Raw genomic sequence first — 26,495 nt, 5'->3', positions numbered from 1 at the left:
AGTGGCTTCATAAAAAGATTGAAGTAGATTCCAGCCTCACAGTTTAGTTGACCGTACTCCGGAGTCCAACTAAATCATTCCGTTTGAAGAGGACATATTGTCCTGGTAACTTTGCAGTGCCGCACGGAAGTGGAATGTACACTGGTGTCCAAAATTAAAGCAACAAATGGAAATTTTTACAAGGTTGGGTTTATTTTGCCACAAAACAATACAAACAGATGATAGTAAAGGAAAAACCAATGTAAAGAATACAAAACGTAAACATCTGAAACATGCATGATAGTAAACAAAAAGTCTTTGGTTTTATCCAACTTAACATATTCACACACACATTCCAACAACTGGTTAATGTGCTTGGTACGGGGTGTGCCCACCTCTAGCAGCAATACAGGCCTGACGACAGGGCATGCTGTGAGTATCATCAGTCTCATGTTGAGGTAATAATGCCCACTCTTCCTGCAGAGCTGCTCACAGTCTTGAAGAATGGTTGGTGGATGCTGACATGATGCAAGCCGCCTCCCTAGTGCATCCCAGACATTCTCTATGGGATTCAAATCGAGAGAGCAAGCAGGCCACGCTATGCGCGCAATATCTTCCATTTCCAAGAAAACATCTACCACCCGTGCTCTATGAGGTCAAGCATTATCATTCATCAATACAAAGTCTGGGCCACAGCACCTCAAAACTGCAAATGAGTTCCCAAGATGATGTCACAATATGTGACAGCAGTTAAACCTTGCCGATTCACCCGTACAATTCCATGAAGAGGTGTTCGAGTGGTAAACATAATCCCTGTCCACACCATTAAGGTATCTTCCTCAACATCGGTCTCTTTCCACAATGTTTGTGTTCCGGAATCATGTTCTCTGTTTCCTCCAGATGCAAATCCATCGAGAATCGCTCTCCAGACTAAATCAGGACTCATCTGTGACAACTACATTGGCCCACTGTTCGACTGTCCATGTGGCATGTAGATGACTCCACTCTAGACGTTCTTTTCTGTGAAGATGCATAAGAGGTAGACATACAGCAGGTCTCTGACATTGAAGGCCACTCTGCCAAAGCCTTCTGCACACCATTTTCCTCGATTCAACACGTCCAGTGGATGCTGCAAGTTCACACAACAGTTGCCATGCAGTACTAAGGTGATGCTGTTGTGCCCTCACAGCCAAATAATGGTCCTCTGTTCTGAAGCTACATGTGGTCGGCCCTCCCGTGGTCTTCAGGATACAGTTTCAGTCTCTATAAACTGTTACCAAATCTGAGAAATTACAGAACGATTCACATTAAGCCATTGAGCCACATCAGTTTGCAACTGTCCCGCTTCCTTTATTCCTATAGACCTCCATCACAGAGAGGTGCTAGGCATCTTCTCTGTGTCGTACTGAACGATCTGTGACTGTCGACAGTGATTGTGGATGTGGGGCTGCCCAGCAAACACTATATCATTTCATAGGTGCCCTGATGTCATCGTTGCTATGGTTGTCCGTTGACTGGAATGCCGTCTTCCATGCAGAACACTATTATACGGACATCTGGTTGTCAGTTTGTGTGACTATAATGTGAATTAGACACAGGAGGGGGAAATAGCAGTTTGTTGCTGTAACTTTGGACATCAGTGTATATAAAATGCAGCATATGTCAGAGGGGTTCATATGATGTGCCAAACTAACTTCATAAAATTATTCCAATAAAGAAGTATTCCAGAATTGCAGATGCAATAGAAACCCACTAATCCACTACTGTCAGGACCTTGACAGTGCCGGACTACTGAAAATGACAGATTGCCAAGCTTCATCTGGAAATAGCAGTGTGCAGATTCTGAGATGTGAGATAAACAAAGAGCAAACAGCCTGCAATTGTTTATCATACAGTCTCTGTTTCGTTACAGTGGTAAAAAATGTATAATACTGTACAAAACAACTGTTTGGAGAAAATTAAACTTAATTGCACACATCCTGTAGTTTACTTTTAAGATTTTATCTCAAGTACATTACAGTAGTATATTGTACAGTACCATGTATGTTTTTTACTACAGTACATACAGCATTTCTCTATTTTATGACTTGAAATAAGACCAAATCCTCCCTCCCTCCCCCCCCCCCCCCCCCCAAAAAAAAAAAAAAAAAAACCTCGTTATATATAGTACAAATTTACAAGTTGTATGGTGTTGTACAATTTGGTGCTTTCAGCAAATCTTATAAATGTATCAAAGGCAGCAGCTGCTTCATTCCAGGAAGATGAAAATGTTGGATTTGTTGCATCAGCCCCCTCTTTTTCATTGGATTTGATAGAACCACGTGTACAAAATTTCATTCATCTTATCTAGTTTGGGCTTCTTCAAAGTTTTTTGTGATTCATTGTCTTTTACTGTCCCTATGTGTGAGGCAAACTGTTGAAGCTGACCTTTATTTTTTTTTAATATCATAGATTGCTGAAGAACCAACTTTATACTCTTCCATAACCTTATTTCCATTCTCACCTTTCTCAGCCCTATTAATGATGTCAAGCTTTTGTTGTATTGTAAGTGTTACCTGTTTATGTGACACTTTCACTCTGTTTTGAGAGGTGCTAGGTTCAAAAAACATTCCCATAATAATATGCAGCAGTATTGTAATTGCAATAAGAACAGCACTAATTATGTTTACACTTTAAAACACTACTTCTTAATCACTGTAGACAATTTGTGCATGACAAAAGCTGCCTGACAAGTCACTGAAACAATTGTTGGCATGACTCAACTCAAAATTGTTCACCACTGCCCAGTGCAACCGAATTCCACTGAAAGCATCTGAAATATTCAGTTTGTATAAAGCGATGCCAGATTATTGAACGTACTGGACTGTTAAATGACTAATTGATGGGTGTGTACTGTGTCATTATTTTTGTCTGATAGTAGCATAAAGATTGCACAGATACGCTTCATTTTTATGCCCTCATGCATAACTGCTGTGGGAATTTCCTTCTGGTAATTAATTAGAGACTCTGGTCTTCCACCTGATGACTTACACTGAAGTGGCAGAATTTCAGCCTCTGTTGGGAGTCCCCCAATAGGAATACTTGCACAAGTATGCTATGTGACTTTGCTGAGAGTTTCTATTATTATTTAGATTCAGTAACATTTTGCAACATATCTTCATCATAAGTAACATAATCCTAGATGGGCCAAAAAGGCATTATGCCTCCCTTCACTAGTATGTCAATATAAAATCCCTGAAGAAGGAATTAGACTGTAGCCTAACTGTTTTACATCTTTTTTTTTTATGTGCCTGTCTTCTGCTCAATGACTCTCTTTTTTGGTGAGAGGAGATCTGTGCCAATATTTGCTAAGTATAATATTTTTGCTAATGGAAGTTACTGTATAAGGAAAATGTTCCTGATGTAGGCCTCTTGCCACTCACATTCTCCGTCTACTAGCTTACATATTACTAGGTGCATAAAATTTGTTAAAGATGCAAAGCATTTGCTGGCAGCTGTTGCTCAACTGTCCTTATCTTTCATGGATACTGGAATGTTATTGTACGCAGGAGATTTAAAGCTAAGCCAGTTGTGACTGTAGCAAGTTGTAAAACAATTTTACATAAGTGAAAAATAAGAAGATAAAAAAACTATTAAACTGTATTTGTAGTAGTTGTCCAGCTTATTGAAGAGTGAATTTCTTTTATTATAGCCTGTTTCTAAAACATGTAGCCTGTAGTGGTGCACAGTTGAGACCAGAAAGTTGATAAACAAAAAGATTTACTACTTTAGATGTTTAATTAATTAGTTTCTGTTGCTGGATTGCTGTTAGTACTTTTTTACCATATCTATTAAGACTTTCTGTTGTCTTGGTTCTAGTTCAAATGATGTTTGGTGCTTTGATATGGATGACATGCTGTGGAGCAAAAAGGCAACTACGGAACTAAAGCCGCATGTTCGATATGGACAGTCACAACTGACTTTGGATGACAGCAGCATTTTAATACTGGGTAAGTGAAATTTTTATCAGTGTAACAAAGTATTTCCTGAAGACTAATAGATAAAGATGAAGCAGTAACAACATGTTAGTTGAAAATTAAGACACAATAAGGAGGACTTCAGGAGGAACTGATTTTCTTGTAAATCATCAGTCTTTAGAAGGGTTTGTTACTGCCCTTGATCTTTTCGTATCATATGCTAATTTTTTCATCTCTGTATAATTACTACACTTAACATTGTCTATTAATCCTTACTCTTTGTCTACCCTTACTAATTTTCTGCATCTATTGCTCCTTCAATCACTAAGTTAAATTTTCATGGATGCTTTAGCTGTTGTCTGCCAGATATATCTCTTCTCGTCTCCATAGACTTATCATATTGCTTATTTATTTTATTACTTCTTCATTTCATGTTTTATCTGTCCAATTGGTTTTTTAACATTCTGTGATAGCACCACATTTCAAGTTTGTCCAGTGTCTTCTTCAGATTTCAAACGGTTCATGTTCCACTTCTGTACAGTATTGTGTTTTAAGACCTATACTTCAGGAACTGCTTCTTCATTTCTGCATCATTGCTAGTAGATATCTTTGTTGAAGAATGTTTTCTTCAACTGTGCCATACTTGTAATATCTTCCATGCTTTGACCGTCCTGTGTAATCTTGCTTCCTAAGAGGAGAATTATGTGGATTCTTCTGTCACTATGTGTTTCCCAATTTTGCTGTTAAGCGAGTTGCTATTCCTCTTACAAGTACTCATTAACACCTTTGTCTTCTTCTTCTTCTTCTTCTTCAAGAATTTCCCTGTTGTGATACACGTCATTCCCTTGTTCTTTGTTGACTTCTTTCCACTTTGGCTCGTATCTTATGATTTTGGAAGGTTATCATCAGGTGTTCAGTCTGTTAAAGTCTGTATTATTTTGTTTTTGTGGAGTTTTTTCCCAGTTTATAGATGTTCATTTCATTTCTAATATTATAATTTCTAATTATCTCTAATCTACTATATCCTTTTACTGCTCTGAGAAATCTCATTTCTGCTGCCTGCATTCTACTCTCTCATTGTTTATGTTTGATCCATGACTCGCTTTCATACTGCAAACGAGGAACAGCAATGCTTTATAAAATGTCAGTCTCCTCCCCCCCCCCCCCCCCCCCCCCTGGGGCACCTATTTATTGTACCACATATATTTGAGAATTTTGTAAGTTTCTTATTTGTATCTTTATTATGTTTACCCATAATTTCACATCCTGGATTGTTAAAATATTTAACTAGTTTTAATATTTCATTAACACCATTTTTTTTTTTAATCTTCGGACATATTTTTCCTTAAAAGCCATAGGTTTTGATTCTCATTCTTACATTTTCTGTCCTATACAAATAAATTCTTTTTTGTGGGATACTTTCCTTTTGGTCAAAACGGTTGCATCCCCTACATATAAGAGACTAGATAAAATCGTGTCTGTTTGAATATCTGCATCAAACTGAGCTTTCCATTATCATAATGCACCATATACATCAGATACATCGTAGAAAATGTGACTGATTTTCTGCATCTGTACCTGACCTCTTTGTTTGTTAATATAGCATATTCTGTGCTAAATCCTTCTCTCTCCCCAACCAAATCTTGTTATCTGTTGGATATTTTTCTTCCTGAACCATGTGTTTTTCACAATCAAACCATTTCTTTCACGAAACTCAGCCAGTTTGTCCTTTCTCATTTTCCCCCATATCCATATGGATCAATTCTCTCTTCATTCCATAGTCTTTAATTTCCCACAAAGGCATGTAAGTCACTCATCATTACCACTTCCACATCTATAATTTCATTTTATAATTCCTCTAGGAATTCCTCATTGTTCTCTTCTGTATTTCCTGTCCATGGTGCATATACTTGGATGAAGTTGTTCACACCATTACTTGTCCTCAGCCACATATTCATCCTGTCACTTGCGGATTCCACTGCTTCCAAATATTATTTTACAATTGATTTTACTATTGTATGCACTCCATTTTTAACCTCTTGTCTGCTACTCCAATAAAGTGTGTGTCCTCTCGTCATTTTTCTCCTTTCTCTTCCCTTCCACCTGACTTCACTAAGCTGCAACATTTCTACATTCTCCCTCACCATGAAGCCTATCAGCTCTTCTGCCATCAGTAAGATCCATCACATTAATGATATCCGCCTTCAATGCAGCTGTGACTAGTCGCCCATTTCTCACAGATCCCCAGCATCCCAAGGATTGTGCGTTGCCTGCAGGAGCACCAGGCCAATTTTGAAGTCCCATTCCATATGTAGGGTATGCCAAGTATGCTGAGCTAAGTTTGCTGTCCATTTCTTTCAGCAGGTTTTCTAGATCTTCCATGTCTGGCCAGAATGGCTATTTTTTCTGAAGACCTTAGCTTTCTGCTTGCACTTTTATTCCTCTTCCAAAATGTTCTTTCAGTTCCTGTTTTTGATTCTTTGATGTATAATCTGAACAAAGTCATGGTAAACTGCAACTTTGCCTTACTCCCTTCATAACACAAACTTGTTTGTATTGATCTTCCACTTTTCTGATTGACACGTATAAAAGTATATGGCACTACCCTAGCTGTTAGAGCTACTAGTCCCTGTCTTGGGAAGGGAGAAGTTGAAAAGGAAAGTCAGTTTACTCAGACCCAGGATGAGTGGGAGACCTGTTGTCATTTGTGAATAACTGTTATTTGTTTGACATATAAACATCAGACAGTGGAATGTGCAGAATGGAGTAGCAACAATATGGAAAGGGTAGACTGCTACTTATGACATAAAGGAGACGTTGAGTCACAGGCAGGCCTGTCTGCGATGCAGAGTCTCCTTTATGTGGTAACATATCAACAGCAATAATATGAGCTTTTGACTGAAAATTAATAGGTGTTTCATTTATTCAAGAAAGATGTAAATTAAGAATCAGTTTGGTTTAGTTAAATGAAACTATTGGAATTCACCTCTACACTGACAGCTAATAGTTGTGAAATAAGAGACAATTACTTAAACATTTTGTTGCTATTGCTCCATTTCCTCAACATGTGATTTTATATTTCTCATTAGTAGCACATAACGCATAATCTTCATAGGTGGCTGTGGCGGTCCGAATATGGTTTTCAGTGATGTCTGGCTGCTCACTGCCACTGAACCTGTGTGGACGTGGCTGGAGGTTCAAGTAGAAAATCCTCAGTGGTCTGCCTCTCATATGTGGTGTCATCCAGCCTGTAAGGTGTGTGCTTCCTTGGATGAAACAATGTAAATATCATTAACTTATGGGTACAATGTACACTTGCATACAAATATCTATTTTCCCCAGATTGGCCAGCAAGTTGTGGTATTCAGTAGAAATCCTGTATCTAATGCACCTGCACCCCCATATTCACCGCAGTGGAATAGGCCTTCAGTCTGCCGTGTCAACACTGTACAGCCTATTCGTAGAATGGAGGATGGAACAGAAGTGCCAAGGTTTGTTTTTTAAGAAATTATTCATAGCAGAAAAAAATATCTGATCAAATGGAGAAATATCTTTTAGTCACTACTGGAACAATTCATTAGTTTTTCAATAGTTATGGGATTCTGGTGAACTCTGGTTTATGATATTTCAGTTTCTTTTCACATGGTTTGCTGAAATGTGAGTTGCTGACATCTTGTTTTGAGTATTGTAGATGGGGTTGTTAGAGTAAAACACTGAGTTCTAAACCATTTGTATTTAACTCTATCAAGCAGCCTTCCTGTAGTGAAGTATTCACAACCAGCTTCTTTTATTTTGGAACAAAAGTGACATTCCATTTGTGGATATTATGTTGACTTATTGTAAGGTATTAGAGTTTTTTATTTTTGACACAGTCACTTTTTTTGTGATTCAGTCATAACTGGTTTAAGCCTTCAAAGGCCATTATCAGATGCTGCAGTAGAGAACAGAAAATCTTAAATGAAGACTTGAAACAAATGCAGTTATTTTCACTATGTCTATTTGTGAGCTTAGTAAAGTGTTATTAACATGCATGTGGTTTATACATATGGGTGGCATTTGATGAACAAGTGTTCATGTGTTGTCAGATTGACAAAAATCAGAAATCAGGGAATTATTTACATACTATCAAGTGTACTTTCCCACCCCTACTCTTTACACTAGCTGCGCACGTCCTCTGTAAGACAATCTTCTATAATAAAAACCATAAAATATGACAGTTATCATGATAATATTTCAATCATTTATTCATCAAATATGAAAGTAAATACAGTCTGTTAAAACCGTAAACCCTATTTTAACAAAGTGAGGTGTTTAACAATAAAAGAGGCAGAGTAGCAACCCTTATGGTGTGTTTTTCGGTGCCCGGTGATTCTGTACTTCAGGCTTTATGCAGCTGCACATAAGTAGGAACGATTGCACAGAATGGATGACCAAGACAGTTCCTTGTTGCAGCTCTCTGGCTGTGAGGTATTTATGTTAGCTGTTAGCTGGGTAGATGTTAGGAAACACAAACATGGCCTGGCCAGCACTGTGTGGCACTTGTTCACAAGGTGGCCCATGATAAGCTGTAGCATGTATGGAAGGAGCAGCAACTAACGCAGCCAAGTTAATCATTGTAGGTATTAAAATATGCAGTAGTTGCAAACTCATTTTGTTCGTTTCGTGATGTAAACCTCCAGTTCTTCTAAGATATCTATCTGTCTACTGTTTACTTAATTGTTGTTCAACGTTACCAGTATCAAGTCTCTCTCTGCCCATCTTTATACAGATGGTTGTGGGACCTTGACTGTTCAGTACATCAAATCAAAACACCTTTCAGCCATCTAAATATCCAAATTGTTATTTTATTGAACAACCAGTTTCGCTGATATATTATGCCATCTTTGGGCCCTCTGATTGACTGACGTGTAGGAAGATTCTCACCTTATGTCCATTCAAAATAGGGACCAGCATTCAAAGACTAATATCTGTAGATATTTTAGCTAGTGATCAGTTCAGTCATTCCTACCAGCTGAACAGTCAGTAAGTGAGGATTGAAGTTATCGCTGTCTCAAAAATCTACATACAGCAGTCATTGAATGCTGGCACCCATTTTGACTGGACAGAAGGTGAGAATCTTTCTACACGTCAGTCAGTCAGGGGGCCCAAAGGTGGCGTAATATATCAGCAAAACTGATAGCTCAGTAAAATAACAATTTGGATATTTAATATAATGGAAGGAAACATTCCAACATTGACAAAGAATGGCTTTTAAACAAATATGACCTGTTGAGTTGCAGATAGGCACAACTAAAAGACTGTTAAACATTATAGCTTTCTAATATTGTTGATTTCTAACCTGGAGTTTCCATTGATTGGTCTAGCTTTTAAGCAGAGGTTTACAATCAATCTGTACTACTACAAACAGACAAATCATAATTTAACTTTGTTACAAACAACCTCCAAAAGTTCTTGACCGATTTACTTCACATTTTTACACGATACTCTAATAGAAGTTCAGGAGAGAGAGTGATACTCTGTATGTCTGTATAAATGGCAAAGGTTGTTACCCAAAATCTCCAATATTTTTATGCAATACTTAAGTAAATGTTCAGAGGTACAAATGCCATCTTTTTTTAAATACATATGCTATATAAATATGTATATACACACATACAAAAGAGAAACATTGTTAGCAAAATTCTCCAAATATTCTTGATTGGTTTATTTCATATTTTTACACAATGCTCTAATAAATGTTCAGACGGGCGTAGGCTACATATGTAGTTTATACGGTATGTAAATTGGTGCTACTATGTAAAGCCAAGTCATTGTTTAAAGTTGTTACCAAACATTTTGAAAAGTTCTTGATTGACTTACTTAAGATTTTTAAACATTCGATTGGACATGGCCTTATATTTTTAATGTATATCACACACACACACACACACACACACACACACACACACACACACACACACACACAGAGAGAGAGAGAGAGAGAGAGAGAGAGAGAGAGAGAGAGAGAGAGGAAACATTTATACTAGAAATTTCTTAACTGTTTTACTTCACATTTTTACATGATGCTCTACTTCAAAGTTTTATGTGATTAATAAATATTCAGTAGGAAATAGGCTACATACGCTATGTGATCAAAAGTATCCGGACACCCCCCAAAAACATACGTTATTCATATTAGGTGCATTGTGCTGCAACCTACTGTCAGGTACTCCATATCAGCGACCTCAGTAACCATTAGACATTGTGAGAGAGCATAATGGGACTGGGTCAACCTTGTCTGTTGACTGACAGACACCGCCGACAGTTGAACAGGGTCATAATGTGTAATAGGCAGACATCTATCCAGACAATCACACAGGAGTTCCAAACTGCATCAGGATCCACTGTGAATACTATGACAAGGAAGAGGGAGGTGAGAAAACTTGGATTTCATGGTCGAGCAGCTGCTCATAGGCCACACATCATGCCAGTAAATGCCAAACAACGCCTCACTTGGTGTAAGGAGTGAAAACATAGGATGATTAAACAGTAGAAGAATGTTGTGTGGAGTGACGAATCTGGTACACAATGTGGCAATCCAATGGCAGGGTGTGGATATGCTGAATGCCTGGTGAACGTCATCTGTTGTTGTTGTTGTTGTTGTTTTGCGTGGCACTATCACAGTACAGGCCTACATTGATGTTTTAAGCACCTTCTTGCTTCCCACTGTTGAAGAGCAATTTGAGGATGGTGATTGCATCTTTCAACATGATCGGGTACTTGTTTATAATGCACAGCCTGTGGCAGAGTGGTTACAGGACAATAACACCTCTGTAATGGACTGGCCTGCACAGAGTCCTGACCTGAATCCTATAGAACACCTTTGGGATGTTTTGGAACACCGACTTTGTACCAGGCCTCACCAACCGACATCAATACCTCTCCCCAGTGTAGCACTCCGTGAAGAATGGGCTGCCATTCCCCAAGAAAGCTTCCAGCACCTGATTGAATGTATGCCTGCGAGATTGGAAGCTGTCATCGGGGCTAAGGGTGGGCCGACACCATACTGACTTCCAGCATTACCAATAGAGGGCATCACGAACTTGGACATCATTTTCAGCCAGGTGTCAGGATACTTTTGATCACATAGTGTATTTTTAATATTATGCTACATAAATATATATGTAATACATATAGAGAACATGCTGTTAGTAAAAATCTCAAAGTTTGTGGCCATTTTACTTCATATTTATGCATGAAAACCTACAAAATGTTCTGAGGGACGTAGGCCTTTTTTTTTTTTTCCCAGTCAGTTTGACCTTAGATGGCTGGGCATTGAAAGCATTAGACAAATTATTTATTCCACAAAAATTGTTTACTCAACAATTTTCTGTTATGTTTTCTTCCTCACAGGAAGTTTTAAGAGGAACGAGGAAAGTCATATTTATGATGTATCGACTTTGCCTAAAATACTACTATTGGACCCTGTATCGTCCAAAATTTCATAACCGTACCTAGAGAACTGAGTAATACTGTCATTGAAACTTCTATTCTTACCCCTTGCACTAATGATTCCAATTGAGTTACCCATTCATTTTAAGCGATTTCATTTCCCAGTGAAGGTTTCATTTATAACAACTAGGGGCAGGAAAATTTTGCAAAAGTAATGCAAAATTAGCAGATTTTAGCAAAATAAAGTGAAGTAGGCAACTTTCATGGTACATTGTGAAATTTGTAATCTTGCAGAGTATAAAAATGTTATAAAAATGAGGACAGCGATTTACTGATATTCATAACTGATAGTTACTGAATATTAAAACTGTATTTTGGCTTCTAATCTTCCCAAGCCTGGGGGTTCATGTATGATCGTAAAATAACAGTTCATTTCCTGCCTAACAAACTTTCATTTGACAATGTAAATAGTGCCGAAATTAGCAAAAAGGCATCATTAAATTTGGCAAAAAAAAAAAAAAAAGCACCACCAAATTTGGCAGAAAACACCATGGAATTTGATAAAAAAAGAACACCACTGAACTCGGCAAGAAAACAGCTCCAAATTTGGCAAAGAAAAAGAATTTGGCAAAAATGCTGTGTGCGGATGCAAGCCTAGTTAGTGACACCACTCTCAGTCCCAGGCTGTGGTGGCTTCGGTTACACAACTTGAGGTTGCAGTGTATTGTCATCATTGTTGTGAGCCAGCTGTGGTGATCCAATGGACATCCAGCACAACCCACAAGTCTGCTGATTTACATCTACGTGTACATCATGGCAGAGGGTACACCCCTTTGTACCAGTTATTAGGCATTCTTCCTGTTTCATTCACATATGGAGTGCGGGATGAGTGGTTGTTTGAATGCCTGTGTGCATGTAGTAATTATTCTGACCTTATCCTTATGATCCCACTGTGAGCAATACATAAGGAGTAGTGGTATATCTGTAGAGTATTCATTTAAAGCTAGCTCTTGAAACTTTGTTAATAGGATAGTTTATGTCTGTCTTCAGGAGTCTGCCAGTGCAGGTGGTGGCTCACATCAGGACCAATGATGTGTGTTGCTTTGGATCAGAAGAGATTCTCTCTGTATTTCCGAGTGGGTAACAGAGGTAGTAAACCCCACCTTTCTTGCTAGCGAGATGAAAGCAGAGCACACCATTTTCAGTGCAGTCAACAGGACTGATTATGTACCTCTGGTACAGAGCCAAGTGGAAGGTCTGAATCAGAGGCTTAGACAGTTCTGCGACAGTGTAGGCTGCATATTTCTCACCTTGCGCCATATGGTGGTGGGGTTTTGGGTTCTGCAAAATAGGTCAGGAGTCCATTACATGCAGGAGGCAGCTAGATAGCTAGTGGGAACTATGTGGTGTGGATTCAGTGGTTTTTTAAATTAGAGTAGCTCAGGGAAACACAAAAAAGGCTTCAGTCTCAAAGCATGCAGGGCGAACACAGGAAGAACATGGATCTATGTACCATCAGTATAACAGTTGTAAATTGTTATAGTTGTATTGGGAAAGTACCAGAGCTCAAAGTGCTAATAGAAAGCACCAATGTTCAAATCGATACAGGTGCTGAAAGCTGGCTAAAGCTGGAGATATGTTCAGCTGAAATTTTTGCAAAGGACCTAACAGTGTTAGAAAGGATAGGCTGAATACAGTTGGCGGTGGTGTGTTTGTTGCTATTGGAAGTAGTTTATTTGTGGCATACTGAAATAGGTAGTTCCTGTGAGTTCGTATAGATAGAGAATAAAATAATATTTGGATCCTTTTACTGCCCTCCCAACTCACACAAAATGATTGCTGAGGGGTTCAAAGGAATTTCAAGCATGTACCAGAGTCATACAACTATGGTAGGTGGTGACTTCAATTTACCCTAGATGTGTTGGCGAAATACATGTTTAAATCTGAAGGTATGCATAAAACATCATCTGAAATTGCGCTAAACACATTCTTTGAAAATTATTTTGAGCAGTTAGTTTGTGAGCGTACTCGAATAATATATGATTGTGAAAACAATAATCCTGAGCTAATAATGAGCATCAAAACAGATGCAAGGATTAGTGAATACAGGATTGTCGTAGAAAGACTGAATACTGTAACTCCCAAGTCCTCCATGAATAAATGAAGAATACAGTGGAACCTCACATAATTTGTTTCAGAATCTTACTTGTTAAGTGAAACAATTTGTCCCATATAAATTAATGTAAAATATGATAATTCATTCCACGCAGAAAAAATACTAAAAGTTGTATCTTATTCATGCCATTTATTCAAAGATAATTATACATACAGTATTATGTACTTTATTATACATAACTTTTTTTTTACTAGGAAGCTATCTGTAGTCATTTGTTTCTGCCGACGCTTCAATACATGGAGAAAATGTGACACAATTATCATCAAATAAATTTGTAGCACTCGTAGCCACTGCTTTATTGGGGTGGTGATTTTCAGTGTATGATGCAACCGGCTTCAGTGCTCCTTGTTGACATCAGGCTCCACAGGTACTGACTCAGATGCCTCAGTCACATTCGACAACACACTCTGGCGAAAGCTTCTTCCAAGCAGAAGTAAGAGTTCACTTGGTAACCCCTTCCCATGCATTTTCAATCATCTTGACACAACAGTGTTGAAGTCCCCCCTGCGGGTCCGGGGATTAGAATAGGCCCGAGGTATTCCTGCCTGTCGTAAGAGGCGACTAAAAGGAGTCCCACCCCCTCAAGGGGGTCGTTAGCGCCTGCGTCCGGAGACGGACGGTTCCACGACCTCTATTTGCGGTCATTTTGCTTTTTCACTTCTCGTTTCTTCCTTCCTTTGGTTGGTTCCTTTCTTTGCTCTTCTCCACCTCACTGTCTTCCTTACTCTTTCCCTTGTCTTCTTCTCCTTGCCTTCTCATTGCCTTCTTCTCCTTGCCTTCTCATTGCCTTCTTCTCCCTGCCTTCTCATTGCCTTCTTCTCCCTGCCTTCTCATTGCCTTCTTCTCCCTGCCTTCTCTGGTCTCCGCCTCTGCGTTTGAGACAGTGTGTCCTCTCTCTCCCTCTCTCTCTTCTTTTTCCTCTTCTTCCTTCCTCCCTGTGCGTGCCTGAAGGCCGACCCATGCGTTCGCACGCGTAGCCGGTGACGGGGTAACGCGTAATTCCCCGCCCTGGGTAGACATGTAAGGCACGCACGTACCCCCTGGTAAAGGCCAGGCCCAGAGAGGGGTGATTGCCTGAGCTGATACCTTCTGACCATGCCGATTGGTCCCTCCGTCTGTTTCTCGGGAGGTGTGACCTGAGGTGTAAACATTCACCTAAGGCGGGAGTGCCCTCTGAGAGGATCCCCACAAGGAAGGAGCGCGCCATCGGAGATGCTGGCAATCATGGGGGATTCCTCCGCAATGGATTTCACTCCATCTCTCTCGACTTCTGCCCAAAAACGGAAACATGACCAGCCACCAGTGACAAAAGTACTACCGCCTGCCCCACAGTTCCTCGTCATTTTTCCTCTGTCAACCCTTTCGTTATCCAGAAGGGCGTAGATGCCATAGCCGGATCTATCAAATCTTGTACCAGGTTGCGTAACGGTACCTTATTACTAGAAACTGAGAGCGCCTTTCAGGCACAAAAACTGCTTCGGGCCACACTCCTGTACACGTTCCCTGTCCGGGTGGAGGCTCACCGAACTTTGAATTCGTCTCGTGGTGTAGTCTATACTAGCTCTCTCGACGGATTGACTGACGAGGAGATTCAATCTTTCCTCGCTGAGCAGGGCGTGGCGGCTGTCCATAGGGTCATGAAACAGGTCAACAATGACCTTATACCGACCCGGACACTTTTCTTGACCTTCGATAGTGTTAAGCTGCCATCGCGCATCAAGGCGGGCTACGAGGTTATTTCTGTTCGCCCCTATGTCCCGACACCTACGCGCTGCTACCAGTGTCAGCGTTTCAATCACACTCGACAGTCTTGTTCCAATGCAGCTAAATGTGTCACTTGTGGCAGGGATGCCCATGAGGGTGACTGTCCACCTCCGTCTCCTCGTTGTGTGAACTGTCAGGGTGACCATGCCGCATCCTCCCGCGACTGTCCTGTCTATAAGGAAGAACGCTGTATCCAAGAAATTCGGGTCAAAGAGAAAGTCTCCACCTCGGCTGCTCGCAAGCTATTGGCTAGTAGGAAGCCCACGCTGCTCCCAGCGGGGAAATACAGTACTGTCCTCGCCTCTCCTCGGACTACCAGGGAGGTGGCAACCCAGACATGCGATCTGACCTTCAGCACCATGGTCGTCCGTTCGGCCAGTGCTAAGATCGCGCGGTCGACGTCTCCTCTTCGTCCCATCACCCCACAGACACCAGCCCCTTCATCAGCTTCTGCTAAGACGAAGACCCAGAAGTCTGATGCACGGGCCTTCAAGAAGGAACCGTCCCGTGCAGACTTCCTACGTACCTCGACCTCCCAGCCTTCAACCGGTACTTCCACCAAACGTCCTTCCAAGAAGGCTCATAGGAAGCACAGTTCTCCTTCTCCGCCACGGCGCATTTCTTCTCCTGCGCCACCCAGCGGTTGCCGCCCCAGGCCGTCATCCATTTCGCCTGGCCGCACCGCTGGTAGCCGAACATCTGGCCGTTCACCGGCGGAGGAAGCTCCCCCTCCCGGCCATCTTCCCAAGATGGCCGATGAACCTATAGACCCAATGGATGATGACTGTCCGCCTACTGATAGCGGCGGCAGTGCTCGCTCGAAGCCAGGCCCTCAGCGGCCTTCGAGGTGACCCCTTCTTTCATCTTCCTTTTCTTCTTACGATGGCACTTATTCACTGGAATATTCGCAGCATTTGTTCCAACCGAGAGGACTTGAAGTTGCTGCTCCGCTTGCACCGTCCGCTCGTCGTAGCCCTCCAGGAAACGAAGCTACGCCCATGCGATCAAATTGCCTTGGCACACTACACCTCTGTGCGTTTTGACCTACCCCATGTGGTAGGTATCCCGGCTCATGGAGGGGTTATGTTGCTGGTCCGGGATGATATTTACTACGATCCCATCACGTTGCACACCGGCCTGCAGGCAGTTGCCATCCGCATTACTCTCCCCACTTTTACATTTTCCATTTGTACCGTTTACACTCCATTGTCATCTGCCATTACCAGGGCAGACATGATGCAACTTATTGCTCAGCTACCTGCACCATTTTTGTTAACAGGCGACTTCAATGCCCACCATCCCCTTTGGGGCTCTCCAGCATCCTGCCCGAGGGGCTCCCTGTTAGCAGACCTTTTTAACCAGCTCAATCTTGTCTGCCTCAATACTGGCGTCCCTACTTTTCTTTCGGACACATCTCACACCTATTCCCATGTAGACCTCTCTATATGTACTCCCCAACTTGCACGCCGGTTTGAGTGGTATGCACTTTCTGATACAAATTCGAGCGACCACTTCCCGTGTGTTATCCATCTCCTGCAGCATACCCCCTCTCCGTGCTCATCTAGTTGGACCATCTCCAAAGCAGACTGGGGGCTCTTCTCTTCCAGGGCGACCTTTCAGGATCAAACCTTCACAAGCTGCGATCGTCAGGTCGCACACCTCACGGAAATCATTCTCGCTGCTGCTGAATATTCCATCCCTCACCCTACGTCTTCTCCACGTCGCGTACCGGTCCCATGGTGGACCGCAGCATGTAGAGACACTTTACGTGCTTGTCGACGTGCTTTACGCACCTTTAAACGCCACCCTACAGTGGCGAATTGTATCAATTATAAACGGTTACGTGCACAGTGTCGTCGTATTATTAAAGAAAGCAAGAAAGCCAGCTGGGCTGCTTTCACAAGCACCTTCAGCAGTTTTACTCCTTCTTCTGTTGTCTGGGGTAGCCTGCGCCGGCTATCTGGCACTAAGGTCCACTCACCAGTTTCTGTCTTGACGGTCGCAAATGACGTCCTTGTGGCCCCTGAGGATGTCTCCAATGCCTACGGCCGCTTTTTCGCCAAGGTTTCGAGCTCCGCTCATTACCACCCTGCCTTCCTCCCCCGCAAACAGGCAGAGGAGGCTAGGCCACCTAACTTCCGCTCCTCAAATCGTGAAAGTTATAATGCCCCATTCACCATGTGGGAACTCGAAAACGCACTTGGCCGATCACGGTCCTCCTCTCCAGGGCCTGATTCTATTCATATTCAGATGCTGAAGAACCTTTCTCCTGCGGGTAAAGGTTTTCTTCTTCGTACTTACAATCGCATCTGGATTGAGGGACATGTTCCCGCATGCTGGCACGAGTCTATTGTTGTCCTGATTCCTAAGCCGGGGAAGGACAAGCACTTGCCTTCCAGTTATCGACCCATCTCGCTTACCAGCTGTGTCTGTAAAGTGATGGAGCGAATGGTTAACTCTCGATTGGTTTGGCTGCTCGAGTCTCGACGCCTACTTACCAATGTACAATGTGGATTTCGTAGGCGCCGCTCTGCTATTGACCATCTGGTTACCTTGTCACCTTCATTATGAATAACTTCTTGCGGGAGCGCCCGACCACGGCTGTGTTCTTCGATCTGGGGAAGGCTTACGACACCTGTTGGAGGGCGGGCATTCTTCGCGGTCGCCTCCCTCTTTTTATTCGTTCCTTTTTAATGGATCGACAGTTCAGGGTACGTGTGGGTTCTGTCCTGTCAGACACCTTTCGCCAGGAGAATGGGGTGCCACAGGGCTCAGTTTTGAGCGTCGCTCTCTTCGCCATCGCGATCAATCCAATAATGGATTGCCTCCCAGCTGATGTATCAGGCTCCCTTTTTGTGGACGATTTTACGATCTATTGCAGCGCGCAGTGTACACGTGTCCTGGAGCGCTGTCTTCAGCGTTCTCTTGACCGTCTTTACTCCTGGAGTGTCGCCAATGGCTTCCGTTTTTCTGCCGAGAAGACGGTCTGTATTAACTTCTGGCGCTACAAAGAGTTTCTCCCACCGTCCTTACGACTCGGTCCCGTTGCTCTCCCAATCGTGGAGACAACAAAATTTTTAGGTCTTACATTTGACAGGAAACTTAGCTGGTCTCCACATGTGTCATATTTGGCTGCCCGTTGTACCCGTTCTTTAAATGTCCTCCGTGTTCTCAGTGGTATGTCGTGGGGAGCTGATCGAACCGTCCTGCTTCGTCTATATCAGTCGATCATCCGCTCCAAGCTGGATTATGGGAGCTTCGTATACTCCACTGCACGGCCATCCATTTTACGCCGCCTCAACTCCATACAACATCGGGGTTTACGACTTGCGATCGGAGCGTTTTATACTAGTCCCGTAGAGAGTCTTCATGCTGACGCTGGCGAATTGCCACTCACCTACCGGCGCGATATACTGCTTTGTCGGTATGCCTGTCGGCTACTGTCAATGCCCGACCACCCGTCTTATCATTCCTTTTTTGACGACTCTCTCGACCGTTAATACGGGTTGTATGTCTCTGCCCTGCTACCCCCTGGAGTTCGCTTTCGTCGCCTCCTTCAACACCTTAATTTTTCACTCCCTGCAACCTTTCGAGTGGGCGAGAGCCACACGCCACCTTGGCTCCAGGCTCAGGTCCGCGTTCACCTTGACCTCAGCTCGCTCCCAAAAGAGGTTACCCCCGGTTCGGTCTACCACTCCCGTTTTGTTGAACTTCGTTCGAAGTTCATCAATATCACCTTCATTTGTACAGATGGCTCGAAGACCAATGACGGGGTCGGGTGTTCTTATATTGTCGGGGCACAAAGTTTCAAATACCGGCTCCATGGCCATTGTTCGGTCTTCACAGCTGAGCTCTTTGCCCTCTACCAGGCTGTTCTTTACATCTGCCGCCACCGACATTCTGCTTATGTCATCTGCTCCGATTCCCTGAGCGCCATCCAGAGCCTCAGCGATCCGTATCCGGTTCACCCTTTCGTGCACCGGATCAAACGCTCTCTTCAGCAGCTGGTGGACGTCGGTTCTCCGGTTAGCTTTATGTGGGTCCCTGGCCATGTCGGTATCCCTGGGAACGAAGCTGCAGATGCCGCGGCCAAGGCTGCGGTCCTCCAGCCTCGGACAGCTTCTTGTTGTGTCCCTTCGTCGGATTGTAGCAGGGTAATTTGTCGACGCATTTTATCGCTGTGGCATGCCGATTGGGCTGCACTTACAGACAACAAGCTTCGGGCCTTGAAACCTCTTCCCGCGGCTTGGACGTCCTCCTCCCGCCCTTCTCGGCGGGAGGAGGTCGTTTTGGCCCGGTTACGCATTGGACACTGCCGGTTCAGCCATCGCCATCTGCTGACGACTGCGCCGGCGCCGTTCTGCCCGTGTGGGCAATTGCTGACGGTCCGCCACATTTTAATGTCCTGTCCGGATTTTAACACACTGCGTCTAGATCTTAACCTGCCATGTACACTAGGTACCATTTTAGCGGATGACCCACGAGCAGCTGCTCGCGTTCTTCGTTTTATCAATTTGACAAACCTCTCTAAGGACATTTGATGATGCTGTTTTTTAATCCTATGCCTGTCAGTCTGTCTTTTATCGTGTTTTCCCTTTTAGTTGTTGTTTTAAACTTGTGCCTCGCGGTGCATTCTTAACGTAGTCAGGGCGCTAATGACCATTGAAGTTGTGCGCCCTAAAACCACACAAAAAAAAAAAAAAAAAATTAAAAAAAAAAATGTTGAAGTGATATTTCCAGAAAAACTCGGAGAGTGGGATTGGTAGCTTCAGTGAACTCAAAGCAGTGCTCGAAGATTGCTTTAGTGTAGAGCTTCTTAAAGTTAGAAATAATCTGCTGGTCCACAGGCTGGAGTAACGGATTGGTGTTGGGGGCAAAAATTGGATCTTGATGAATTGAAATGCTTTGAGGAGGAGGTCGTAAAGGCCTGGAGAATGGGCATGAGCATTGTCCATAACAAGCAAGTCATAGAATGTCAGATTCATCTCTCAACCAAATATTTTTTTCACCAAGGACCAATCACTTTATTGATACAATCACAAAAAAGATCACGTGTCACCCAAGCCTTGTTGCTGGCCCTCTACACCACATTTTACCTACTCTTCTGGACTTTACACTTCTTGAAGGCCCGTGAAGTTTCTGAATGGTAAACAGCAGTTTAATTTTGAAATCAATGCTTGCATTGGCAAAGAATAGCAATATGAGATGGTCTTTCATTGGCTTGTGACTGGACAATGCGTTCTCCTCTGCTGTTATAAAGGTACACTTCGGGGTCTTTTTCTGGAATAGACCTGTCTCATCATAATTAAAAATCTATTGCGGCAGATAACCCTCATAATCTATGAACATCATGAAGTTACCAGTGAAGTTCTTTGCTGCCTTGGTGTTGGAGCTGGCTGCTTTGCTGTGGCTCACAACACCATGGATGCCGGTTCTTCTCTTAAAGTTCTTGAACCAGCAACAGCTTCCTTTAAACACTTCTTCAGCTGCGGATGATTCTGGCATCGTCTTAATGATGTCGGTGAAAATCATTCTCGCCTTCTCAAAAATGATGTTCTCGTTAATAGTGTTGCCTTTCAATTGCTTTTCGTTTATCCATATAAGGAACAATGTTTCAGCATTGTCCAGAATACAAAACTGTTGTTTAGATACTCTTGTCACTAACTTTAAAGCATCTGACTTCTTAATCTTGTCCTTGTTCTTGAGGATGGTGCAAATATTTGATGTAAACTGATTGTATATGCATGCTAAATCAGCAATGCTCACACCACGTTTGCATTTTTCAGTGATTTTATGTTTCATTTTTAAGGTCATTTTCTTTCTCATGTGGTCCTATTTTTGTGGCTTTATCTTCAGGGACATTTCTATGTAGGTTATTACAATTTGCACACAAAGAAAACACTATGTGAACACAAGTTTAGAAAAATGTGTCATCACAAGCTGCACTGTGATGGTAGCAGAAAGAGCGCTAACCTCAGACTGCAGTATGTACTAAAGACATTGTTCATAAGCTGTTGCTGACAATGAAAGGTGCTCATATTGCTGAATGAAATCCCACCATGCATGAACGGCTGATGATGTCACGCTAAACTGTCGTCACTCGTTATGCAAAACATCGCTCATTAAGTGAGTCATTTATTTACGATTTGTTTTGCTCATTATGCGAATTGTGCATTATGGGAGGTGCTCGTTAAGCAACATTCCACTGTATATCTATTCAGAAAGGTGAATATAAATCCGCTTGATGCCTACATGAAAGACAGTTTCCACTTCTTCCAAATTAACAACGTAAGTGTAGACCAGATGTGACTTGAATGCAAATAAATAGTATGAACAGCAATTGAGAGACTCGTAGCAAATAAATTAATGAATGATGGAGCAGATCCCCTGTGTTACACAAAAGAGGTTTGAACATTGTTGCAGAAACAACAAAAAAAAACCTGCCAAATTTAAATGAACGCAAAATACTCAAGATTGGCAATCTTTTACAGAAGCTCAAAATTTAGCGCAGACTTCAATGCAAGTTGCTTATAGTAGTTTCGGCAATGAAGCTTTGTCTCGAAACCTGGCAGAAAATCCAAAGACATTTCGGCCATATGTAAAGTATGCTAGCAGCAGCAAGACACGATCAATGCCTTCTCTGCGAGATATCTGTGGAAATACTACCAATTACAGTGCAGCTAAAGCAGAGTTACTGAACATAGCCTTCCAAAATACCTTCACCAAGGACAACAAAGTAAATATTCCAGAATTTGAATCGAGAACAGCTGCCAGCATGAGTAACTTAGAAGTAGATATTCTAGGAGTAGTGAAGCAACTTAAATCATTTAATAAAAGAAAGTCCTTGGTCCCGACTTTATATTAATTAGGTTCTTGTGACAGTATGCTGATGCAATAGCTCCATACTTAACAATCATATACAACCACTCACTTAACGAAAGATCCATAGTCAAAGACTGGAAAGTTTCACAAGGCACACCAATGCTCAAGAAAGGCAATAGGAGTAATTTACTTTATTACTGGCCCATATCATTAACCTTGATATGCAGCAGGATTTTGGAACATATATTGTGTGCGAACATTATGAATTACCTCGAAGAGAATCGTCTATTGACACACAGACAACATGGATATAGAGCACATCTTTCTTGTGAAACACAACTAGCTCTTTACTCACACAAAACATTGAGTGCTATCACCAAGGGATTTAAAATTGATTCCGTATTTCTAGATTTCCAGAAGGTTTTTGATTTCATACCTCACAGGTGGCTTGTAATCAGGTTGCAGGCTTATGGAATATCATCTCAGTTATGCGACTGGATTCATGATTTTCTGTCAGAAAGGTCACAGTTCATAGTAATTGATGGAAAGTAATTTAGTAAAACAGAAGTGACCTTGGCAATTCCCTAAGGTAGTGTTATAGGCCCTCTGCTGTTCCTTTTCTATAAAATTATTTAGGAGACAATCTTATCAGCCATCTTACTTTTTTTGCAGATTATGCTGTCATGTATCATCTAGTAAAGCAACCAGAAGATCAAAACAAACTGCAAAAAGATTTAGAAAAGATATCTGTATGGTGCCGAAATTGGCAACGGACACTAATCAGTGAAAAGTGTAAGGTCATCCATGTGAGTAGTAAAAGGACTCCATTAAACTTCGGTTACACAATAAATCAATCAAATCTAAATGCTGTAAATTCAACTAAATACCTGGGAATTACAATTATGAACAACTTAAATTGGAAAGAACACACAGAAAATGTTGTGGGGAAGGCAAACCAGAGAATCTACATCTACATGACTACTTTGCAATTCACATTTAAGTGCTTGGCAGAGGGTTCATCAAACCACAATCATACTATCTCTCTACCATTCCACTCCCGAACAGTGCGGGGGAAAAACGAACACCTAAACCTTTCTGTTCGAGCTCTGATTTCTCTTATTTTATTTTGATGATCATTCCTACCTATGTAGGTTGGGCCCAACAAAATATTTTCGCATTCGGAAGAGAAAGTTGGTGACTGAAATTTCGTAAATAGATCTCGCCGCGACGAAAAACGTCTTTTCTGTAATGACTTCCATCCCAACTCGCGTATCATATCTGCCACACTCTCTCCCCTATTACGTGATAATACAAAACGAGCTGTCCTTTTTTGCACCCTTTCGATGTCCTCCGTCAATCCCACCTGGTAAGGATCCCACACCGCACTCCAGTATTCTAACAGAGGACGAACGAGTGTAGTGTAAGCTGTCTCTTTAGTGGACTTGTTGCATCTTCTAAGTGTCCTGCCAATAAAACGCAACCTTTGGCTCGCCTTCCCCACAATATTATCTATGTGGTCTTTCCAACTGAAGTTGTTCGTAATTTTAACACCCAGGTACTTAGTTGAATTGACAGCCTTGAGAATTGTACTATTTATCGAGTAATCGAATTCCAACGGATTTCTTTTGGAACTCATGTGGATCACCTCACACTTTTCGTTATTTAGCGTCAACTGCCACCTGCCACACTATACAGCAATCTTTTCTAAATCGCTTTGCAACTGATACTGGTCTTCGGATGACCTTACTAGATGGTAAATTACAGCATCATCTGTGAACAACCTAAGAGAACTGCTCAGATTGTCACCCAGGTCATTTATATAGATCAGGAACACCAGAGGTCCCAGGACGCTTCCCTGGGGAACACCTAATATCACTTCAGTTTTACTCAATGATTTGCCGTCTATTACTACGAACTGCGACCTTCCTGACAGGAAATCACGAATCCACTCGCACAACTGAGACGATACCCCATAGGCCCGCAGCTTGATTAGAAGTCGCTTGTGAGGAACGGTGTCAAAAGCTTTCCGGAAATCTAGAAATACGGAATCAACATGAGATCCCCTGTCGATAGCAGCCATTACTTCGTGCGAATAAAGAGCTAGCTGCGTTGCACAAGAACGATGTTTTCTGAAACCATGCTGATTACGTATCAATAGATTGTTACGTTCAAGGTGATTCATAATGTTTGAATACAGTATATGCTCCACAACCCTACTGCAAACTGACGTCAATGATATAGGTCTGTAGTTAGATGGATTACTCCTACTACCCTACTTAAACACTGGTGCGACCTGCGCAATTTTCCAATCTATAGGTACAGATCTATCGGTGAGCGAGCCGTTGTATATGATTGCTAAGTAGGGAGCTATTGTATCAGCATAACCTGAAAGGAACCTAATCAGTAGACAATCTGGACCTGAAGACTTGCCCGTATCAAGCGATTTGAGTTGCTTCGCAACCCCTAAGGTATCTACTTCTAAGAAACTCATGCTAGCAGCTGTTCGTGTTTCAAATTCTGGAATATTCCATTCGTCTTCCCTGGTGAAAAATTTCGGAAAACTGCGTTCAATAACTCCGCTTTAGCGGCACAGTCGTCGGTAACAGTACCATCGGCGCTGCGCAGCAAAGGTATTGACTGCGTCTTGCCGCTTGTGTACTTTACATGCGACCAGAATTTCTTCGGATTTTCTACCAAATTTTGAGACAATGTTTCGTTGTGGAACCTATTAAAGGCATCTCGCATTGAAGTCCGAGCCAAATTTCGTGCGTCTGTAAATTTTAGCCAATCTTTGGGATTTTGCGTTCTTCTGAACTTCGCATGCTTTTTCCGTTGCCTCTGCAACAGCGTTCGGACCTGTTTTGTGTACCACGGGGGATCAGTTCCATCTCTTACCAATTTATGAGGTATGAATCTCTCAATTGCTGTTGCTACTATATCTTTGAATTTGAGCCACATCTCGTCTACATTTGCATAGTCAGTTCAGAAGGAATGGAGATTGTCTTTTAGGAAGGCTTCTAGTGACACTTTATCTGCTTTTTTAAATAAAATTATTTTGCGTTTGTTTCTGGTGGATTTGGAAGAAATGTTATTGAGCCTAGCTACAATGACCTTGTGATCACTAATCCCTGTATCAGTCATGATGCTCTCTATCAGCTCTGGATTGTTTGTGGCTAAGAGGTCAAGTGCGTTTTCGCAACCATTTACAATTCGCGTGGGTTCATGGACTAACTGCTCGAAATAATTTTCGGAGAAAGCATTTAGGACAATCTCGGAAGATGTTTTCTGCCTACCACCGGTTTTGAACAAGTATTTTTGCCAACATATCGAGGGAAGGTTGAAGTCCCCACCACTGAACTGTTCAGCAACTATATCATCGGAGTTCGGGGGGTCTGTAGAAGGAGCCAATTATTAACTTAGTTCGGCTGTTAAGTAACCTCCACCCATACCAATTCGCACGGAGTATCTGCTTCGACTTCACTACAAGATAAACCACTACTGACAGACACAAACACTCCACCACCAATTCTGCCTAATCTATCTTTCCTGAACAACGTCTGAGACTTCGTAAAAATTTCTGCAGAACTTATTTCAGGCTTTAGCCAGCTTTCTGTACGTATAACGATTTCAGCCTATGTGCTTTCTATTAGCGCTTGAAGCTCAGGGACTTTCCCAGCACAACTACAACAATACAATTTACAACTACAATTCCGACTGTTCCTTGATCCAAGCATGTCCTGTATTTGTCAGGCACTCTTTGAGATTGCAGCCCACCCCGTACTTTCCCGAGGCCTTCTAACCTAAAAAAAACCACCCAGTCCACGCCACACAGCCTGCACTACCCGTGTAGCCGCCAGCTGAGTGTAGTGAACTCCTGACCTATTCGCAAAACTGTCTGAGCCTCTGATTCAGACCCTCCACCCGGCTCTGCACGAAAGGTCCGCAGTCGGTTCTGTCAACGATGCTGCAGATGGTGAGCTCTGCCTTCATCTCGTAAGCAAGACCGGCAGCCTTCACCAAATCAGATAGCCGCTGGAATCCAGAGAGAATTTCCTCAGATCCAAAGCGACACACGTCATTAGTGCCGACATGTGCCACCACCTGCAGCTGGCTGCACCCTATGCTCTTCATGGCATCTGGAAGGATCCTTTCCACATCAGGAATGACTCCACCCGGAATGCACACGGAGTGCACACTGGATTTCTTCCCCTCCTTAGCCGCCATATCCCTAAGGGGCCCCATTACGCGCCTAACATTGGAGCTCCCAACTACCAATAAGCCCACCCTCTGTGATTGCCCGGGCCTTGAAGGCTAATAATCATCCTCTGAAGCAGGGCAGGCAGCTGCATCTGGCTCAGCCAGAGACA

General features: G+C 42.4%; 1 protein-coding gene across 1 annotated transcript in view; it reads left to right on the top strand.

The window, feature by feature from the left end:
* The window catches only part of LOC124615492 (F-box only protein 42), a 63,942-nt gene that overhangs the window by 26,390 nt on the left and 11,057 nt on the right, over positions 1–26,495 (top strand). Inside the window, exons 5-7 of the mRNA XM_047143436.1 lie at positions 3,838–3,968; positions 7,051–7,190; positions 7,278–7,426. Coding sequence (XP_046999392.1) covers positions 3,838–3,968; positions 7,051–7,190; positions 7,278–7,426 — 420 coding nt within the window. The remainder of the gene's footprint in view (positions 1–3,837; positions 3,969–7,050; positions 7,191–7,277; positions 7,427–26,495) is intronic.

This window comes from Schistocerca americana, chromosome 5 (assembly GCF_021461395.2).
Source record: "Schistocerca americana isolate TAMUIC-IGC-003095 chromosome 5, iqSchAmer2.1, whole genome shotgun sequence".
NCBI lineage: Eukaryota > Metazoa > Arthropoda > Insecta > Orthoptera > Acrididae > Schistocerca > Schistocerca americana.
Note: the sequence above shows the minus strand (reverse complement) of the source record. Positions and strands in the feature narration are given on the sequence as shown.